This window comes from Calliphora vicina, chromosome 3 (assembly GCF_958450345.1).
Source record: "Calliphora vicina chromosome 3, idCalVici1.1, whole genome shotgun sequence".
Lineage (NCBI taxonomy): Eukaryota > Metazoa > Arthropoda > Insecta > Diptera > Calliphoridae > Calliphora > Calliphora vicina.
In genome coordinates this window covers 110,352,185-110,375,703 of record NC_088782.1, presented here as the reverse complement: position 1 = coordinate 110,375,703, position 23,519 = coordinate 110,352,185, and the positions used below count along the sequence as shown (strand labels likewise).

At 32.2% G+C, this 23,519-nt stretch overlaps 1 protein-coding gene across 1 annotated transcript in view; it reads right to left on the bottom strand.

Moving 5' to 3' along the window:
- ftz-f1 (ftz transcription factor 1) overlaps positions 1–23,519 on the bottom strand; it is a 213,203-nt gene that overhangs the window by 185,840 nt on the left and 3,844 nt on the right. The window contains exon 2 of the mRNA XM_065503754.1: positions 6,697–8,276. Within this exon, the coding sequence (XP_065359826.1) occupies positions 6,697–8,233 (1,537 nt within the window). The 5' untranslated portion in view covers positions 8,234–8,276. The remainder of the gene's footprint in view (positions 1–6,696; positions 8,277–23,519) is intronic.

The window sequence follows — 23,519 nt, the reverse complement described above, 5'->3', positions numbered from 1 at the left end:
TAAGCAAGCTGGCTTTTGCTTCGGAAAATCTTGTGCTGACCAATAGTCTTAGGATTATCATTGAGCAATCAGTGGTGGCCTCGCTGGTATGCAAGGCTGACCCCGGAAAATGAACACAGCTAATCAAAGCCCTGTACAAGAATGTCACTTGCCGTGTGATCAATTGTAACATATATTGCCGTTTCTTCGTATTCGACCAAGAAATTGAAGATGTAAATGGTGACTCAGCAGCAGATACATATATCCAGTGGCATAAATAAGTCACGAAGTGCATTTGCCCAGTTAAATCCGGTTTGGAAATCGTCTAATATTTCGAAACAAACCAAAATCAAACTATTTAATTCCCATGTGTGTGAAGATAAATTCGTATTTAACTAGTAGAGACACAAACCACATTTTGCAACAGAGCTTATTTTGCAGTTAACAGTGCACTGTTATGCATTTAACAGAGATAGTATTTAAGAGGTAGTATATTTAGGAGGCTAATACAGGAGAATGGAACCAAGTCCATGACCAAAACTATATTGAAGTGTAATAATGAAATATCTAAAATATTTATAGAATTTACAAATTTGGATGTTTGTTTCGAAAACAAATTCTTTAGAGGATCATTGGTAAAAATGGCCATTTTTGGAATGGTACACGTAACACACTATATAGGTTTGGTAGTCCAAGGGGTGCCTAATGATGCACTATTAGTGGGATAGCTGAACTAATTTTGGGATTTGAGAAAATTGACTTTCAAAAAAATATGATTTTGAAAAATTCTTTAGAGGATCATTGGTAAAAATTGCCATTTTTGGAATGGTACACGTAACACACTATATAGGTTTGGTAGTCCAATGGGTGCCTAATGATACACTATTAGTGGGATAGCTGAACTAATTTTGGGATTTGAGAAAATTGACTTTCAAAAAAATATGATTTTTTAAAAAATTTTTTAGAGGATCATTGGTAAAAATGGCCATTTTTGGAATGGTACACGTAACACACTACATAGCTTTGGTAGTCCAAGAGGTCTCTAATGATGCACTATTAGTGGGATAGCTGAACTAATTTTGGGATTTGAGAAAATTGACTTTCAAAAAAATATGATTTTTGAAAAAATTCTTTAGAGGATCATTAGTAAAAATGGCCATTTTTGGAATGGTACACGTAACACACTACATAGCTTTGGTAGTCCAAGGGGTGCCTAATGATGCACTATTAGTGGGATAGCTGAACTAATATTGGGATTTGAGAAAATTGACTTCACTAATAGTGCATCATTAGGCACCCCTTGGACTACCAAACCTATATAGTGTGTTACGTGTACCATTCCAAAAATGGCCATTTTTACTAATGATCCTCTAAAGAATTTGTTTTCGAAAGAGGCATCCAAATTTGTAAATTCTATAAATATTTTAGATATTTCATTATTACAGACCTCATGGAGTACCACTTCAATATAGTTTTGGTCATGGACTTGGTTCCATTCTCCTGTATTAGCCTCCTAAATATACTACCTCTTAAATACTATCTCTGTTAAATGCATAACAGTGCACTGTTAACTGCAAAATAAGCTCTGTTACAAAATGTGGTTTGTGTCTCTACTAGTTAAATACGAATTTATCTTCACACACATTTAATTCCAACATTAAATCTACTTTGTTGTATGGATGCGAGACCTGGAACATTGCATCACGTGATATACAATGTCTTCAAATGCCTCCGCAATAACTGTAACAATACCTAACAACCAATTTTGACAGAAATACCTAACAGCCTATTAAAATAGAAATATGAAAGCGAGACGAAAGCCAGACGATGAAATTGCCAAGAAATGCATAGACTGGAACCCGCAGGCAAGCAGAAGGAGAGTAGAAAGAAGTCAAACAATAGAGATTAAAATTAGATAACCATATTCTCTATATTTATGACTTAGTAATCCAGATATAAGCTAGGTACTCTGTTCAAAATTACGTGCGAAAGACTGTCAAACTACATATAAAATATTTGGAATGAAATATATGCGAAATAATTTCGCAAAAGTTGTACTGTGTTTTTATTGTGGAAAACATGTGAAATACATCTGGCAACCTTATTTTTTCACACCAAATAACTTACGCAGCACTTCTTTCGCACGAAATTAAAAGCAACAGCGAGCTGTCAAACAGCATATAAAATTTTTCGCATGAAAAAACCATGATTTTTCGCAAATATGAACAGAGTACTAGGCTATAGATAATAACAAGTAAGATAGCTATATTAGGCTGTGCCAAATAAACCCTTCACCAAATTATAGTACTTCAAAATAAAAATTTTAAATATTTTTAAGTAAACAAAATTTATTTCTTTTCCAAAGTTGTTTTAATTTAAATTTTTTTTTAATTTTTAGTGAAAAAAAATTCGGGTTAAACATTTTTTCCGATTTGGACCCATTGTAGGTCCAACTTATATACATCGTTGCAAAGGTCTTTGAAATACAGTGGTTGACAAAACAATGGAAACTTTTCCAAATATTTCATTAGTGGCCTAAAATCTCAAATAATTTTTTAAAAAATTTGAACATTTTTGTAGTATTTTATTTGTATTTTATTTGTAACTTAATTTAACAAAAAACAAAGGACCTAATTAATTAAATTCTAAAAATGAGAAAACAAAATTAAAAGATTTCTTTATTACGGCATTGACAAAACAATGGAAACTTAGGTATTATTTTAAACTTTGCAATAACTCAATATTTTTTATAACTGCCACACATCGACGATGCATTGAACCAATTAAAGAGTCAATGGTCTCCTTTGAAATATTTTGCCATTCCCTTATAACCGTCTCCGATAAGTCTTGCTTCCTGGTGTAATTTTGGGTCATTATTTTACGATCTACAATTTCCCATAGATTTTCTATGGGATTGAGATCTGGCGATTGGGCAGGCCACTTCAAAACACGTACCTCGTTGGATTGTAACCACTCGGTTACAACCCTAGATGTTGGAATCTCCAAACTAGGGGCATATTTTCCTCAGCGTATGGATACATAACATTGTTTAATACGGTTCTGTATCCTATACCTGTCATGGTATCTTTTATAATATGAATTGGGCCCATACCTTGGCCTGAAAAACATCCCCATACCATAATATTGCCACCGCCAAACTTTACAGTCTTATTTGTATACTTTGGATCTAATCTTTTTCCCTTTTTCGTCTTACAAATGTTCTCCCATCACTGCCTCTTAAATTTTATTTGGATTCGTCGGAAAAGAGGACAGTATTCCATTTCTGTATCGACCAGTTTAAATGTTGCCTGACAAATTGTAGACGAGCAGAACGGTTCTTTTTAGAAATGAGTGGTTTTTTCACAGGACAATAGCAACCAAGACCAGCCTCATTTGCCCTGCGACTAACTGTTCGAGAACTTATTTCTAATTTTAGGCTATTAACATTAATTTCTTGAACTCTCTCGCTATTAAATTATCTTGTCTAGAGGTAGTCTTACGAGGTCTTCCACCTAAATGTTGAGTTTTTACACAACCGATCTCACGAAATTTCTTTATAATTTTTGAAACTGCTGATTTATTTATTGAATATTTGTCACAGATACTTTTTTGTTTTAAATCAGCATTAAAATCGTTAATTATTTTATTTTTATTTTTTAAGTCTGCACAAATCTTAACTTTAGCCATTTTCGTTAACTTTGAAAAAAAGCAATTATGCGAAAAACTTAGAAAATGAAATTGTGAAAAATTACCAGAATTTAAAAATAAAATAAAATAACTGTAAACAGGATGCTTTTTACAACGTTCTTTTAAATATTATTTTCGTTTTACACTTCTTTCTTGTAGAAGTTTAAAAGTTTCCATTGTTTTGTCAGTAGCGAAATAGTGAATATATTTTAATTTTGTTCCCTTTTTTCAGAATATAATTAATTATGTTGTTTGTTTTTCAGTTAATTTATATAAATAAAACTATACAAGTAAAATACTAAAAAAATTAATTTTTATTTTAAAAAAATATTTTAAATTTTGGGATACATATGGAATATTTGGAAATTAGATATCCATATTGTCTATATTAATGACTTAGTAATCCAGATATAGGTCAAAAAACAAGGTTGCCCCGGATTTTTTCCTTATATCTCAGCCATTTGTATGCCGATTTTCTAGATTAGAGCAAAAGAGCCGGCAGAATTCCCGCTATATTGATGTATAAATCATGTTTGTAAGCTAGTTGGGAGCTTCGGAAAGTTGATGTCAACAGACAGACATGGCTATATCGATTTCGCTATCTATAACGATCCAAATATCCATATATACTTACTTTGTGGGGTCGCAAAATAGAAAAATGTAGAAATTACAAACGGAAAAAAACTATCACTCAAACCAAGGCTTAAGCAAATCAATTTCAATGAAAAAATATTGATTTACTTAACCCTCTAACCCGCAATAGTGCCTCAGGGCACGCATTACATAACACCAATTATTTCAAAAAGAAATTATATTTCTTTTATTAAATTAAACTGTGAGTTTAGTTACAGATTTGCTAACATTTCCCTCGGAGTTCGAAATGCATTCTGACTTTTAGTTTTTGTTCTGTCAGCTGTTTTGTGAGTGATGTCATAATTTTAGCTCGTGAAATTTTGTCATTTTTTTAATCAAAGTTTTACTAACTTTTAGTCGCCCGATATATCATTAGCTTTTCAATAAAATCGTATCATAATTATTGTTTTTTTTTTATACCTAAACCGGCAACAATGCCCTGAGGCACTCTTCACCTTTTTGCACCTCGTACCTAAACTTAATTTTAGATCTTATATACCCTTCACCAAATTATACTTTAAAATATTTTTTTTGAAATATTTTTAGGTAAACAAAATTTAATTTTTTTTTAATTGATTTTCAAAATTTTTTTTAAAAAAAGTTTTTTTTAAATTTTTTTTAAAATTTTTTTTTTTTGGAAAAAAAATTTATGAAAAAAAAATTCGGGTCAAAAAATATTTTTCCCGATTTTGACCCATTGTAGGTCCAACTTATTATAGCCTTATCTACATCATTGCAATGGATAATCCAGATATAGATCAAAAATAGGTCAAAAATCGAGTTTGTCCCGGTTTTTTGCTCATATCTCCGTTATTTATGGACCGATTTTGCTGATTTTAAATAGCAAACTTCTCGAAAGCATGTCTGACAGAATTATTGAAGATATGGATCCCGAAGATATCAGGGGTCTTCAGAAAATTGATTTCAACAGACAGACAGACAGACAGACATGGCTTAATCGACTCCGCTATCTATAAGGATCCAGAATATAAATACTTTATAGGGTCGGAAATGAAAAATGTAGAAATTACAAACGGAATGACAAACTTATATATACCCTTCTAACGAAGGTGAAGGGTATAAAAATATTCGACAAATTTTTTTTAGATTTTTAAAGTTTGAGGGTTAGAGGGTTAATGTCGTTGTGGCCGAACAAGCTCGGAAGATGCCGAACGTTCTGGTCGCCTAGTTGTGGCTTTTACTCCCGCAACAATTGAACAAATTCAAGATATGGTGTTGGCCGATCGGAGATTTAAAGTTCGAGAGATTGTGGAAGCCTAGGCATCTCACATGGCGAAGTGCTTTCAATTTTGAATGATCATTTGTGTATGAGAAAGCTTTTCGCAAGATGAGTGCCGCGTTTGCTCACAATCGACTGAAAACTTCGCAGGAGTCTTTAGCGTTGTTCAACTGAAATATGGAAGAGTTTTTGAAGCGTTTCGTAACCTTGGATCCATCACAACATACCAGAGACCAAACAGTAGTCAATACAGTGGGTAACTCGGGGTGTATCGGCGCCAAATAAGGCCAAGGTGAGTTCGTCAGCCAATAAAATCAGGGCAATTGTTTTCTGGGATGCACGCAGAATTATCGACATTGGCTACGAATTGCTGCCTCATACGTCCTATTCTCCAGCTTTAACCCCGAGTGACTATTTCTTGTTTTCAAACCTGAATAAATGGCTTGCTGGAAAGAGATTTGACTCCAACGATGATGTCTTCTCATAAACAAATACCTATTTTGATGACCTCGACAAATCTTATATTTTGGAAGGGATAAACATATTCGAGAAACTTCAGATAAAATGAATAGACTATGTTGAAACATAAAATAATTTTTTATGCAAACATTTTTCATTCAAAAAGTCAAGGACTTATTGACCCGTCCTCATATATACAATATTCGTAACAGTTAATTATAACACTCTAAATTGTTTTAAACTGCAGTTAAATAACTTGTTAATTTTGCAGTTTAAACAGCAGCTTGAGATGTTTTAACGCTTTAATAAAAGTTTAGGAAAACCTAAACCTTGTTTAAGCCTTATTTTAAACGTTTAAATATGCTTAAACTCTACTTTAAATTAAAGTTGGAAATTTAAATTAGCTTAAAATTAAAGATGATCTTTGAATAAGAAGATCTTTGCTTGATTAATAAAACATAAAGACTAAAACATAAAACTGTTGTAACAAATATTTCATTTTTTTATAAAAAAAAAAAAAAAACGTGATTGATGTTGGTTTCTTATTTTTCGTATAATAATTTTTACTCGTAATTTGTTTTTAAACGGCGTTTTTCAGTTATTCAATTATTTACAGCATCATTGACAGCAACAAAATATTGCACAATATAAATCACCAGCTAAAAAAAACATCATTAAAACTTAAGAATCAGACTTACCCGATCTTTCATTCAATTCCATATCAATATATTCATCCGAAGAGGAAATGGAATCGTTGCTGTCACTGCTCAAAGTGGAGGAGTTAAGCAAATGTTGCTGGTGATGCTGAAACTGCTGCTGGTTATGATGATGTGACTGAGACTGAGACTGCTGCTGTTGTTGCAACTGTAAATGTGATGTTGCTGGCTGTTGCATATGGGTTGGCTGTTGCTGGTTATTAACCGAGTTGGTAGCTTCTTGAAGATGTGAAGTAGCATGTTGTTGTTGCTGCTGGCTTTTAGTTGTTGTTTCATTGTTGTTGCTATTGCTTACAATTAAAGGTACTGTTGTAGCAGTTGTTGTAGATGTAGCAGAGGATGTGGCATTCATATGATTATGGCCATTATTTACAAGCGAATTTAGGGGAGCTGTTGTGGATGAAGTGGGGGTACAGGAACTGGCTGCTAATTCTTCAATACTGTGTAGGGTGGATCTTGTTGTACTGGTCGTTGAGGTGGCTGATGTTTGTTGTTGCTGTTGTGTTGTATGGTGATTGTTGGCAGTGTTGTTGTTGTTGTTGGATGTTTCATTGGATGTTGTTGTGGTGGTTATATGATTTTCATTGAGGTTGTTTGTAATCCTTGCTTCCAAACTATTATGATTTGTGGAACTCTGTGTGTTAGTAGTATTAAGACTATGATGCCTAGTTAGGGAAGTAGAAGTGGCAACAGAAGATGAACTGGCCATGCCATAATCCAACAGATTATGGCTATCAGCTGTGGCAATAGCTGCACTTGCTGCCCCCCGGTTTATAATTTCATTTGGTGGTGACATTTGTCTATTAGTTACTGTTGAATTTGGTAAATAGTGATGTTGTTGTTGCTGCTGCTGCTGTTGTTGTTGCTGTTGTTGTGTGGTTACGGCAGTGCTTTGTACTTCATTACCTTTCAGCGTCAAATAATGTGTATTTGTTGTATTTGTGGCCACATTATTATTAGCTGCATGGTTTTGTGTAGCTTCTCTGGCAAATAAAATATTCGAAAATGAAGGACCATTGAGGTTAGCCGCTGTCGAATTAAGCTTCTGTAGTCCGCTCATTATCTGATTAGTCTCTATGCCGCTCATTAGTGGTGGCAAGCCTTTAAAATTAGTATTCGTATTGGCATCATTGACCAAATTAGCACCCATCATAGAGGGCGTACCCCCGGAAAATTTCAAATCACATAAAGCACCCAACGATACGCCAGCATCTAAATTAGCATCTATGGCGGAACGATGATCGAGCAGAGCCGATTGTTGTATGCACGAGGTAAAAGTGCTGTAGTCACTTTTAGCCATTGACATTTCAGCTTTGGATGACGAGGCCGGTGGTGTTTCATACATAAAGGAAGTGGTACTGGGTGTACTGCCAGCTGCCAACATGTGATCTTTGTGGTGATGCATATTGTTGTTGGTATTACTGTTGTTGTGATTAAGGTTAGTATTATTATTGTTGTTATTATTGTGGTTGTAGTTGGTTGCACTGTCCGCCAATAGGGGTACAGAAAAATCTTCCATGTTACAAATCAAAAATCTGGGAATTTGTTGTAGGAGCAGGAGCCTAAAAAAGAAAGAAAGAAATTCATTAATTACTAAATAATTTAATATTTGTTTAGAACAGAACTAGAACAGAACTAGAACAGAACTAGAACAGAACTAGAACAGAACTAGAACAGAACTAGAACAGAACTAGAACAGAACTAGAACAGAACTAGAACAGAACTAGAACAGAACTAGAACAGAACTAGAACAGAACTAGAACTAGAACAGAACTAGAACAGAACTAGAACAGAACTAGAACTAGAACAGAACTAGAACAGAACTAGAACAGAACTAGAACAGAACTAGAACAGAACTAGAACAGAACTAGAACAAAACTAGAACAGAACTAGAACAGAACTAGAACAGAACTAGAACAGAACTAGAACAGAACTAGAACAGAACTAGAACAGAACTAGAACAGAACTAGAACAGAACTAGAACAGAACTAGAACAGAACTAGAACAGAACTAGAACAGAACTAGAACAGAACTAGAACAGAACAGAACTAGAACAGAACTAGAACAGAACTAGAACAGAACTAGAACAGAACTAGAACAGAACAGAACTAGAACAGAACTAGAACAGAACTAGAACAGAACAGAACTAGAACAGAACTAGAACAGAACTAGAACAGAACTAGAACAGAACTAGAACAGAACTAGAACAGAACTAGAACAGAACTAGAACAGAACTAGAACAGAACTAGAACAGAACTAGAACAGAACTAGAACAGAACTAGAACAGAACTAGAACAGAACTAGAACAGAACTAGAACAGAACTAGAACAGAACTAGAACAGAACTAGAACAGAACTAGAACAGAACTAGAACAGAACTAGAACAGAACTAGAACAGAACTAGAACAGAACTAGAACAGAACTAGAACAGAACTAGAACAGAACTAGAACAGAACTAGAACAGAACTAGAACTAGAACAGAACTAGAACTAGAACAGAACTAGAACAGAACTAGAACAGAACTAGAACAGAACTAGAACAGAACTAGAACAGAACTAGAACAGAACAGAACTAGAACAGAACTAGAACAGAACTAGAACAGAACTAGAACAGAACTAGAACAGAACTAGAACAGAACTAGAACAGAACTAGAACAGAACTAGAACAGAACTAGAACAGAACTAGAACTAGAACAGAACTAGAACAGAACTAGAACAGAACTAGAACAGAACTAGAACTAGAACAGAACTAGAACAGAACTAGAACTAGAACAGAACTAGAACTAGAACTAGAACAGAACTAGAACAGAACTAGAACAGAACTAGAACAGAACTAGAACAGAACTAGAACAGAACTAGAACAGAACAGAACTAGAACAGAACTAGAACAGAACTAGAACAGAACTAGAACAGAACTAGAACAGAACTAGAACAGAACTAGAACAGAACTAGAACAGAACTAGAACAGAACTAGAACAGAACTAGAACAGAACTAGAACAGAACTAGAACAGAACTAGAACAGAACTAGAACAGAACTAGAACAGAACTAGAACAGAACTAGAACAGAACTAGAACAGAACTAGAACAGAACTAGAACAGAAGTAGAACAGAACTAGAACAGAACTAGAACAGAACTATTACTATAACTATTTCACGATTTATTTTCATATTAACAGTGTGCCACAAGTTCTCAATAGGATTGAGATCGGGAGATTGACCAGGCCAATGAAGAACTTGAATCTTATTGCTGTGTAGCCAAGTCTTACAAACATTGGAGGGGTGCTTAGGATCGTTATCCTGTTGGAAGCTCTCTATAATTGGCATCTCTTCACTGGCATAAGGCAACATTAGAGCTTTCAATACATCACAGTACATGAACCGATCCATAATCCCATAAATTTTATGATTTGGCCCAAATCCTTGACCAGAAAAGCAACCCCAGACCATTACATTGCCTCCTCCATGTTTAATTGTTCCTTTGCAATACTTAGGATTCAGTCTTTCTCCTTTTGGTCTGCGTACACGCCTTATTCCATTGGAACTTTTTAAGTTGTATTTGGATTCGTCAGGGAACAGTACTGTCTTTCATTTTTGGACACTCCAGTCGATGTGGACCTAGGCAAATTTCAGTCTAGCTTTCTTGTTCTTAGCTGACAGAAATGCTTTTTTTTTGCTGGTAGTCAGCTGAATAATCGGGCTTCTACTACTCTTCTACGGATTGTTTTTTCGCTAAGGCATAATCTTAAACTTGTTCGTACTTGAATAGCTGATGCTGTAGGATCTTTTTGTATTGCTCTTTTGATCAAGAAATCATAATATCGTGTTTTTTTTCGCAAACGACCTCCAGAATGCACCGGAGATTATCGACCAGTCTTAAAAAATTTTGAAACGAGTCTGGAAATAACTGATCTGTTAATTGAATATTTTTTACTAAATTCATGTAGTGATAAGCCCGTCTTCCAGTCTTCAATAACTTTAATTTTAAATTCACTGGAGTACTGGTTCCTCGTCATTGTTTTTTTTTTTCACAATAAACTGTATAAAACTTAAATTTTGCACACTACGTCTTCCTATATTTTTATCTTTTGGAATTTTTAAGTCCATTCATTGTGATTCCCGTTAACTCACATTGCAAATATACACTACCGAGTCAAATTTTTAAACATCTTATAAGAGGGTGCTTTTGTTTTGTCCGTTGCGTTTTGAGTTTTTATATGATTTATCATTTTAAATTAATTTTTAATAAAATTATCTTTTACTAAATGAATATTAAATGAACATTAACAATATTAGTTAATAAAATATATACAAAATACATCCCAAAAAAGCCGTTTTTATCAAAAAAAAAATTATGATTTGAAAAAATCCATTGAACAAATCCATTCAGAACAAAACAAACTTTCAAATAATTTATTTAAATCAAAAACATTTCACATGAAATTAAAAAAAAATAATCAATATAATTTAGCAAATTGAAGAGACATTTTCTTTCCTGTACTCATTATTGTCGCAGCGACTGTTAATATTGTTTCTAAACATCAGCCTTAAAAAAGAGCTTATTTTGAAAAATAAACTTTGAAACAGAGAAATAAATAATATGGCAGCATTAAACACACACGAAAGTTATTTAACAGTTGCGCATGCGTCAGTGACGTTCTATACAAAACAACAATAACAACAAACCATACAAAACAAAAGCCGCAACAAGTTTAAACGCAATAAAAACACATATAAAAAAGCAAATACAAAAATAAACAACAACAAAAACTTGATAATGAAAATAACAAAAACCAGTTGAAAGCGAAAGCAAAAGTGCTTTTTAAATACAAAACGAGAGAAAGAGACAACAACAGAGAGTAGCTTTATTTTGTTACCCATATTTTTATACGCCTGACATACTAAACTATTTTTGCTTTTGAATCGCATGTGTGCATAAATAACAAAAAAAAAAAAAAGCAAAAGCACTCACAGAGAGAAATAACATACAAAAAGGAAACACAATAAAAATACCAAGAATAATATTAAAACTACAATAAAACAAAAAGACACTGCAAAATTCAGAAAAATACTGATAAACATAAGCAAAAAAAAACTAAACATAAAAAGCAGGATATAAGAAAGATAAAAAAAATGTAGTAAAAAAAAAACAAGACACAAAGTAGTTCTTAGTGGAATGGGGAAAGAAATTCCAAACAATTAGCCGCACCCCGTTTGCGAGACAACAGCAACAATGAAACAACACAGTAACAACAACAGACAACATTAGCAACAACAAATACAAATGCGACAAAGAAATGAAATTGAAATTTCCGCTACAAAAAAAAAACACACACAGCTGCTGTAGATTGTCTGAAAAAAAAGCTTTTTTTCTGTTGCTGCTGTCTGTCTTGTTCTTCTTCTAAGTCTGTTTTCTTGCATCATACATGCAGAGATGACAATAAGGCGATTTTTATTTGCAACATTTAAGCGTTTTTTTTTTTTGGCACTTTTGCAAATGTACAGAGTAATTTATCCTCAAAACTTAAGGCGTATTTTTATACCCTTAACCTTCATGAGAAGGTTATATATAAGTTTGTCATTCCGTTTGTAATTTCCACAATATTATTTTTCGACCCTATAAAGTATATATATTCTGGATACTTATTGAAATCTATTTTCTGATGACCCCAGATATCTTCGGGGTCCAAATCTTCAATAATTCTGTCAGGCATATTTAAAATCAGCAAAATCGGGCTGAGATATGAGGAAAAAACCAGGACAAACTCGATTTTTATACCCTTCACCTTAGTGAGAAGGGTATACAATAAGTTTGTCATTCCGTTTGTAATTTCTACATTTTTATTTCCGACCCTATAAAGTATATATATTCTGGATCCTTATAGATAGCGGAGTCGATTAAGCCATGTCCGTCTGTCTGTCTGTCCGTCTGTCTGTAGACCCCAGATATCTTCGGAATCCAAATCTTCAATAATTCTGTCAGACATGCTTTAGAGAATTTTGCTATTTAAAATCAGCAAAATCGGTCCACAAATGGCTGAGATATGAGGAAAAAACCAAGACAACCTGGATTTTTGACCTATTTTTTACCTATATCTGGATTACTAAGACATTAATATAGACAATATGGATATCTAATGATAGATATTTCAAAGACATTTGCAACGACGTATATAAGACCATAGTAAGTTGGACCTACAATGGGTCAAAATCGGGAAAAAAAATTTTTAACCCGAATTTTTTTTTCAAAAAAAAAAAAAAATTTAAAAAACAAAAAAAATTTTTTAAAATTTAAAAAAAATTTTTTTTTTTAAATTTTAAAAAACAATCGAAAATTTTTTTTTCCAAAAATTAAAAAAAAAAACTGGAAAAAAAATTAAATTTTGTTTACCTAAAAATATTTAAAATTTTGAAGTATAATTTGGTGAAGGGTATATAAGATTCGGCATAGCCGAATATAGCACTCTTACTTGTTTTACCTATTTTTGACCTATATCTGGATTACTAAGTCATTAATTTTATAGATATTTCAAAGACCATTGCAACGACGTATAGTATTGGCCATAACTAAAGCACCCCCTCAATGAATTTTTTCAAATCAAAATTTTTTTGATAAAAACGGCTTTTTTGGTTGTATTTTGTATATATTTTATTAACTAATATTGTTAATGTTCATTTAATATTCATTTAGTAAAAGATAATTTTATTAAAAATTAGTTCAAAATGATAAATCATATAAAAACTCAAAACGCAACGGACAAAACAAAAGCACCCACTTATAAGATGTTTAAAAATTTGACTCGGTAGTGTATATTTGCAATGTGAGTTATCGGGAATCACAATGAATGGACTTAAAAATGCCAATAGACAAAAATATAGGAAGACGTAGTGTGCAAAATTTAAGTTTTATACAGTTTATTGTGAAAAAAACAATGACAAGGAACAAGTACTCTAGTATATTTAAAATTAAAGTTATTGAAGACTGGAAGACGGGCTTATCACTACATGAATTTAGTAAAAAAAGTTATTTCCAGGCTCGTTTCAAAATTTTTTAAGACTGGTCGATAATCTCCGCTGCATTCTGGAGGTCGTTCGCGAAAAAAACACGATATTATGATTCCTTGATCAAAACAGCAATACAAAAAGATCCTACAGCATCAGCTATTCAAGTACGAACAAGTTTAAGATTATGTGTTAGCGAAAGAACAATCCGCAGAAGAGTAGTAGAAGCCCGATTATTCAGCTGACTACCAGCAAAAAAAAAACATTTCTATCAGCTTAGAACAAGAAAGCTAGACTGAAATTTGCCAAAGCCCAGATCGACTGGAGTGTCCAAAAATTAAAGACAGTACTGTTCCCTGCCGAATCCAAATACAACTTAAAAAGTTCCGCTTTAATAAGGCGTGTACGCAGACCAAAAGGAGAAAGACTGAATCCTATGTATTGCAAAGGAACAATTAAACATGGAGGAGGCAATGTAATGGTCTGGGGTTGCTTTTCTGGTCAAGAAATTGGGCCAAATCATAAAATTTATGGGATTATGGATCGGTTCATGTACTGTGATGTATTGAAAGCTGTAATGTTGCCTTATGCCAGTGAAGAGATGCCAATTATAGGGAGCTTCCAACAGGATAACGATCCTAAGCACCCCTCCAATGTTTGTAAGACTTGGCTACAGAGCAATAAGGTTCAATTTCTTCATTGGCCTGGTCAATCTCCCGATCTCAATCCTATTGAGAACTTGTGGCACATTGTTAATATGAAAATAAATCGTGAAAATTGTTGAAATAAGGATCGGAAATTTTCACGATTTATTTCATGCCGTTAAAATAGCCTGGGAAGGAATATCGAAAAACGCCATAAAAACATATTATCTTCTATGCCAAGAGATGTTCTTGTGCCATCCACAACAAAGGATTTGCAACAAAAAATTAACTAAAATTTTTTTTTATAGTATATCCTTGAAGGGGTGCTTTAGTTTTGTCCGTTTCATTTTCTACCTTAAAATATTTTTGGATTTTAATTTACCTCTTATAGAAAGGTTAACTTTGAAAGTATTTGTTTATCAATACTAAACATATTAACAAATGAAAATAATACATAATAGATATTTAAAACTTTGATTTTATACAAAAAAATACCATATGAAAAAAATTCATTGAGGGGGTGATTTAGTTATGGCCAATACTGTATACAAGACCATATTAAGTTGGACCTATAATGGGTCAAAATCGGAAAAAAAAAATATTTTTTAACCCAAATTTTTGTTTCACCAAAAAAACATTAATGAGAAGTAATGGCTACATCCGACTAAGAAGAAGGAATACAACAGACCTGCGCTAATGATAGGATCTATAAATTAATCCTTAGCTTATATCCCAGATTCCCTGATGAAGGAGTAGATTCGTCTAAGATTCATCCTTGAGAGCATGATAGGGAATGGGATTCCTCAAAGGTGAGACACAATCTGCTCCTCTTCTTCATTCAGCCCAATTATAAATAAAAATTCCCCGTGAGTTTTTTCTCTTTTCCCTTTTTTCCTATTCAAATTCAATAACTCCCGGGGAATTTTTTATTCATAATTGAGATGTTATCATCGCATTCATCATTCATCATCGCACCCCTTTTGGCCAATTCATCTGCAATACAATTACCCTGATTTCCATCGTGTCCAGGGACCCATATAAGCGTTATCCTAGAATGTCTCGATATCTCATTTAGGGATACCCGGCATTCCTCGGTTAACCTAGATGTCTCGAAGACACACGCTATTCCGTTAACGCCAGTCTTGCTATAAATTACATGCACGTTTAATAGAAGTAATTTCTGCCTGAACAGCAGTGCATAAGTTAGGTAGCCTAAAGTAGGATTTTGTCCCAAAACTTTCAATAAAGAAGCCACCATCGACCGTATTAACACTTTTAGAGCCGTCAGGGAAAAGTACGTGCAGCTAATCGACATTACTATGTATATTCCCTTAGTAATTTAGTATCTTAGAATGTCCATGGTCCTTACCAGACCACGAATATCCAGCATTCAGTTTCACAGCAGAGTTGAGAGCCATTTGTAACATCATCAAATCAACTGGTAGCCAGTTTAATATTGTAAAAAGTGCTTTAGAGGAGGTAGACCTTATAGCGCTTGTAATCATTATCGCAATAGTTCTTAGAACTCGTACAACGGCCTTCCGGTGAGTAGCATTCTTCAAGGCGTGTCACTACACCAGTGCTCCATAAAACAAGATGGGTTTAACAACTGCTTTGAAGATCCAATTGATACCCTTTGTCATAATAGGTCTTATTAATCCTGTTCTGAATGTTTATATTCCAGGATAATCTTTCATCTAGAATGATGGCAAGGTATCCCTGATCTCAAGACTGATTCCATTCAGTCCAGATGATCTAAAGTCATCGATCTTGCACCTCCTTAGCGATCACTCGAAACACACCACTCAATCAGTATTCTTAATGCCGATTCCATACAACTAGATATTGTATCCAGAAATTTGCCAGATATTAATACCGCAACATCATCAGCATACACGACTGTTTTGATCCTTCTGCTGTCCATCTTGAGCATCAGGGTATTCTTTGCCATATTCCACAGAAGTGATGAAAGTACACCACCCTGCGGAATTCAGATTCAGTAGCACATTTAACTATAACCGAGTATCTTTCCGACTATTCGGCGAACACATAGATCAATCCTAAGTTCGTCTATCACAGAGAGGATGGCATTGGGCCTGACATTGTTAAAAGCTCCCTCAATATCGGGCAACAAGGCAACAAGTGAATACTCCCTATATGATATCGACTCTTCAATGGAGCCAACTAACGAATGTAGAGCTGTTTTCACAGATCTGCCCTTGGTGTAGGCATGTTGGGATTTAGAGATGAGTTTCGTCGGAATGATCATTCTCAGGTATACGTCTATCACCCTTTCTAGGGTTTTCAGCAGAAAGGATGCACGACTAATTGGTCTGTAATCTTTTGGTTTAGTATGTGTCGCCTTACCTCCTTTTGGAATGAAGACTACTTCTACACATCGTCCACCATGTAGGAATATAGGTCCATCTGATACACTCTGTGTACATATATTAGAGAGCCATGGTACAACTATTTCTTCATTCTTCTGAAGATAAGCAGAAATGATGACATCCGGCGCAGGGGATTTAAACAGCTCGAAGAGTTTGATTGCCTACTGGATTCTTTCCATATTCACTGGGAGTTAAAAACTCCTATATGCCACTACCTTAGTGGATCTGCGAAACATTCCGGAACTCTACAAATCTTGGTGTAGTAGAACGGATTGCAGAGTGTTCAGGGCAATTTGGCCAAAGTTGGATGGAAAAATCTCATGTCTTCAGTTGCAATGATAACCGGTCACTGCTCAATTGGATCCTTCTTTGGCAATTGTGATATGGGCGCTCACCAAAACTGTCAAACAGAAACCTAGAGCCCGAAAATCTACACCCAGTGTGGATAGATTAATTTATAAATCAGCTGTTAAAGATGCTTCCAAGAGCTCAGATAAAATTAAAAATGAGATTTCATCGGATTTCGGTATTAATATATCGTCCAGGACAATTAGAAGACGTCTGAATGAGAAAAACTTACGTGGGTGTATTACACAACGTAAACCACTTGTGTAAAAAAAAAATAGTAAATCCCGACTAGCGTTTTCAAGAGAACATCTCAATAAGCCGATGACATTTTCGAAAAATATACTTTGGAGCGACGAGTCGAAGTTTTCCGGCTTCGGTTCTGATGGAGAACAGTACGTATGGCGTCCTCCAAACCTGGAGCATCACCTAAAGTACACCCTTAAAACGGTTGAGCATGGTGATGGCAATGTCATGGTGTGAGCAGCATTATTCATTTCACTAAAATTAACCAGCACATTTACAAAAACATACTGACAAGCATCATCATACCATTCGCTGAATACAACATGCCTTTAATGTGGAAATTTATGCATGATAATAACCCTAAGCAAACTTCACGCCTAGTGAAGAGTGGCTTAGAGGAAAATAATATCACAGATCAGAAGTGGCCTCCTCAATATCCGGACCTCAATGCAATTGAGAACTTGTGGAATGATGTTGATGTTCCCTTTTTATCACCTTAATTAATTTCTTTTCTTTCCAATTTCATTTCTTCTATTCACATCTTGTTCACACCTAATTATTGTTACGAAATTGTACTTGAATTCAAATATAACGATTTTAAAGGCTGATTTAAAAGTAGCATAATGCTTTCAAATAACAGTGCTGTAATAGCAAACTGTAACATATCTGTGGGCATTATTAAATAAAAGCTTTCAGTTGATTTGATCGTAAGTTGGCAACGCTGTATTCGAATATTCAGTTAAAGAACATTGTAGAAAGTACACCACAGATGGGGTATGTATTAGTAAGATCTAGAATATTCGAATTTTGACAGTTAAAGAGCAATCTAGAATGCAGATGGCAGTGTTATAAATAGTGGCAGAGGTTGCAGTCGTGAGTCAGTTTATCAGAGACGCTATTTGAATAAACATCAACTGAGTGCCTTAAAGTGTGCTGTATTTTTCAAGTGAATTCGTATACATTATAAAGTGTCTGTATTTCTGAGAATTTATAAACGTGTATAAAAAAAACATTGAGTGACTATTTAATTCTGTTGTTTTACATTTTAAATAAATAAAGAGTTGTTACAATGTTCAAACTACTAAACGGCTTTTATTTGCAATCAAAAGTATCCGGTTTATTTAAAGGAAATAAACCAGCGTTTTGAAAAGGTTAAAACGTAACAATTGGTGTCAGAAGTGGGATTGCAAAATAATAAGCATGAAGTTTGAGGAACTAAAAGTTGAACAACTCAAGAAAGAATTGAGTAAGTTGGAGCTACAAACAGCAGGTAACAAAGCAGAATTGCAGAAGAGGCTCATAGATGAATTTAAGCGGCGTGATATTGATATTGTAACTTACGAGTTTGAGTATAAAGAAGAATTGGAAGTTTCTACCCGTGCAACAACAAGCAGCATGGATTTAAGCACTATGTTTGCTGCTATGATGGAAAAATTCAAAGAAACAAATGAGAAATTTGCTGAAGTTCAAGAAAATTCAAGAGCCAACAATGAGAAGTTCAAGAAACTTCTAGAGTCAACAACGAGAAACTTCTTGCTGAAGTTAAAGAAGAAAATAAAATAATGGAAATAAAATTTTAAGAAAATTCTAGAGCGACAGACGAGAAGCTTCAGCAAATATCGGAAGTTATAAACAGCAGAGTGGATGGCATTGATAAAAAGGTGTCCGACTTAGAAAGCTGTTTAGAAATACAAGCCATATACATACGTCAATAAAAAACTCTCCGACTTAGAGATTGGTGTCGACAATAAACTGCACGATCTGCAAATAAAAGTTAATAATCTTCAATGCCAAGATGGACCGGTTCGAGTTATTTCAGAAGCATCTAGCAGAATAAAGGCCCCTAGTTTTGATGGCAGCACACCATTTAATGTTTTCAAGTTCCAGTTTGATATAGTTGCCATTAGAAACATGTGGAACAATGAAGAAAAAGCTATAGAATTGATATTGGCAGAATTTTCTATAGAAACATTTGTGTATAACAGAATTTTCTAAAGAAAATCTTGTGTATAACAGAATTTTCTATAGAAAATCTTGTGTATAACTGAATTTTCTACAGAAAATCTTGTGTATAACAGAATTTTCTATAGAAAATCTTGTGTATAACAGAATTTTCTATAGAAAAGTGTATAACAGAATTTTCTATAGAAAAAAGTGTGTTAACAGAATTTTCTATAGAAAAATGATTTTCTATAGAAAATCTTGTGTATAACAGAATTTTCTATAGAAAATCTTGTGTATAACAGAATTTTCTATAGAAAATGTTGTGTATAACAGAATTTTCTATAGAAAATCTTGTGTATAACAGAATTTTCTATAGAAAAAATTCTGTATAACAGAATTTTCTATAGAAAAATATGTGTATAACTGAATTTTCTATAGAAAAATGTTGTGTATAACAGAATTTTCTATAGAAAATGTTGTGTATAACAGAATTTCTATAGAAAATGTTGTGTATAACTGAATTTTCTATAGAAAATCTTGTGTATAAAAGAATTTTCTATAGAAACATTTGTGTATAACAGAATTTTCTATAGAAAAATTTGTGTATAACAGAATTTTCTATAGAAACATTTGTGTATAACATAATTTTTTATAGAAACATTTGTGTATAACAGAATTTTTTATAGAAAAATTTGTGTATAACAGAATTTTCTATAGAAAATCTTGTGTATAACAGAATTTTCTATAGAAAATGTTGTGTATAACTGAATTTTCTATAGAAAATGTTGTGTATAACTGAATTTTCTATAGAAAATGTTGTGTATAACAGAAATTTCTATAGAAACATTTGTGTATAACAGAATTTTCTATAGAAAAGTGTATAACAGAATTTTCTATAGAAAAATGATTTTCTATAGAAAATCTTGTGTATAACAGAATTTTCTATAGAAAATCTTCTGTATAACAGAATTTTCTATAGAAAATCTTGTGTATAACAGAATTTTCTATAGAAAATCTTGTGTATAACAGAATTTTCTATAGAAAATGTTGTGTATAACAGAATTTTCTATAGAAAATGTTGTGTATAACTGAATTTTCTATAGAAAATGTTGTGTATAACTGAATTTTCTATAGAAAATGTTGTGTATAACTGAATTTTCTATAGAAAATCTTGTGTATAACAGAATTTTCTATAGAAAATCTTGTGTATAACAGAATTTTCTATAGAAAATCTTGTGTATAACAGAATTTTCTATAGAAAATCTTGTGTATAACAGAATTTTCTATAGAAAATCTTGTGTATAACAGAATTTTCTATAGAAAATCTTGTGTATAACAGAATTTTCTATAGAAAATCTTGTGTATAACAGAATTTTCTATAGAAAATCTTGTGTATAACAGAATTTTCTATAGAAAATCTTGTGTATAACAGAATTTTCTATAGAAAATCTTGTGTATAACAGAATTTTCTATAGAAAATCTTGTGTATAACAGAATTTTCTATAGAAAATGTTGTGTATAACAGAATTTCTATAGAAAATGTTGTGTATAACTGAATTTTCTATAGAAAATCTTGTGTATAAAAGAATTTTCTATAGAAACATTTGTGTATAACAGAATTTTCTATAGAAAAATTTGTGTATAACAGAATTTTCTATAGAAACATTTGTGTATAACATAATTTTTTATAGAAACATTTGTGTATAACAGAATTTTTTATAGAAAAATTTGTGTATAACAGAATTTTCTATAGAAAATCTTGTGTATAACAGAATTTTCTATAGAAAATGTTGTGTATAACTGAATTTTCTATAGAAAATGTTGTGTATAACTGAATTTTCTATAGAAAATGTTGTGTATAACAGAAATTTCTATAGAAACATTTGTGTATAACAGAATTTTCTATAGAAAAGTGTATAACAGAATTTTCTATAGAAAAATGATTTTCTATAGAAAATCTTGTGTATAACAGAATTTTCTATAGAAAATCTTCTGTATAACAGAATTTTCTATAGAAAATCTTGTGTATAACAGAATTTTCTATAGAAAATCTTGTGTATAACAGAATTTTCTATAGAAAATGTTGTGTATAACAGAATTTTCTATAGAAAATGTTGTGTATAACTGAATTTTCTATAGAAAATGTTGTGTATAACTGAATTTTCTATAGAAAATGTTGTGTATAACTGAATTTTCTATAGAAAATCTTGTGTATAACAGAATTTTCTATAGAAAATCTTGTGTATAACAGAATTTTCTATAGAAAATCTTGTGTATAACAGAATTTTCTATAGAAAATCTTGTGTATAACAGAATTTTCTATAGAAAATCTTGTGTATAACAGAATTTTCTATAGAAAATCTTGTGTATAACAGAATTTTCTATAGAAAATCTTGTGTATAACAGAATTTTCTATAGAAAATCTTGTGTATAACAGAATTTTCTATAGAAAATCTTGTGTATAACAGAATTTTCTATAGAAAATCTTGTGTATAACAGAATTTTCTATAGAAAATCTTGTGTATAACAGAATTTTCTATAGAAAATCTTGTGTATAACAGAATTTTCTATAGAAAATCTTGTGTGTAACAGAATTTTCTATAGAAAATCTTGTGTATAACAGAATTTTCTATAGAAAATCTTGTGTATAACAGAATTTTCTATAGAAAATCTTGTGTATAACAGAATTTTCTATAGAAAATCTTGTGTATAACAGAATTTTCTATAGAAAATCTTGTGTATAACAGAATTTTCTATAGAAAATCTTGTGTATAACAGAAATTTCTATAGAAAATGTTGTGTATAACAGAATTTTCTATAGAAAATGTTGTGTATAACTGAATTTTCTATAGAAAATGTTGTGTATAACTGAATTTTCTATAGAAAATGTTGTGTATAACAGAATTTTCTATAGAAAATCTTGTGTATAACAGAATTTTCTATAGAAAATGTTGTGTATAACAGAATTTTCTATAGAAAATGTTGTGTATAACAGAATTTTCTATAGAAAATGTTGTGTATAACAGAATTTTCTATAGAAAATGTTGTGTATAACAGAATTTTCTATAGAAAATGTTGTGTATAACAGAATTTTCTATAGAAAATGTTGTGTATAACAGAATTTTCTATAGAAAATGTTGTGTATAAAAGAATTTTTTATAGAAACATTTGTGTATAACAGAATTTTTTATAGAAAAATTTGTGTATAACAGAATTTTCTATAGAAACATTTGTGTATAACAGAATTTTCTATAGAAAATTGTGTATAACAGAATTTTCTATAGAAAAATTTGTGTAGGTACCTATAACAGAATTTTCTATAGAAAAATTTGTGTATAACAGAATTTTCTATAGAAAAATTTGTGTATAACAGAATTTTCTATAGAAAAAATTGTGTATAACAGAATTTTCTATAGAAAAATTTGTGTATATAATTTTAAATCTGTTCTGTCTTAAATGTATTTTCTCATTTAACTGCTAAATTGACAGCACTGGTTTTCTACTACTAGAGGTAATTGTGTTTTGTTTTAATTATTTGATTCTTTTTTTTTGTTTTTCTTTTGCAAAAGCCATTCATCCATCCATTTTGACTAAATAAACTTATGCCATATTGAATAAACAACAACAACAGCAATGACAATAACAAAACACATGCTTGCTTGCACTAGTGGCTCTAACACTTCCACTGTCATTGTCATCATTAAGATGATAATGATCATTAAGCAAACGTAATCTCTAGCAAAACGAATCAAGAAAAAAACTTTCAATTCAAAACAAGGAGTGAGTGTGAATTAGAAGTGAGCAAATAAATGGCCGCAAGTTTTTTTTTGCATTTTGCCATAATAATTCTATGTGATTTTATTTTCTCAGTGAGATTTTGTTGTTGCTTGTATTTTAATACATTTTAACATTTTTTAGTTTTTGTTTTAGATTTATTTTATATTCGCACTTTTTTTATGGCTTTTTTCTGTGTGCAGTTTTCATGTCTCTACCACATTTGTTTGCCTTCGTTCTACGAATTCCTAGCACAATGGAGAATAATTTATATGAGGTTTTTTTTTGCTTTTTTTTTTGTATTTTCTGTTTCTTTTCTTAGTAAGTTTGCAGATGTTGTTTTTGTTATTTGTTTCGTGGGGGTATTTAAGATACACAGAGGTGGGATGTGGTGTGTGTTTGGTTGGCTGTGTTTAATGTGCTTCTTGTGTTCTCGTAGGCTGACTGACACAGCCATCCGCCAG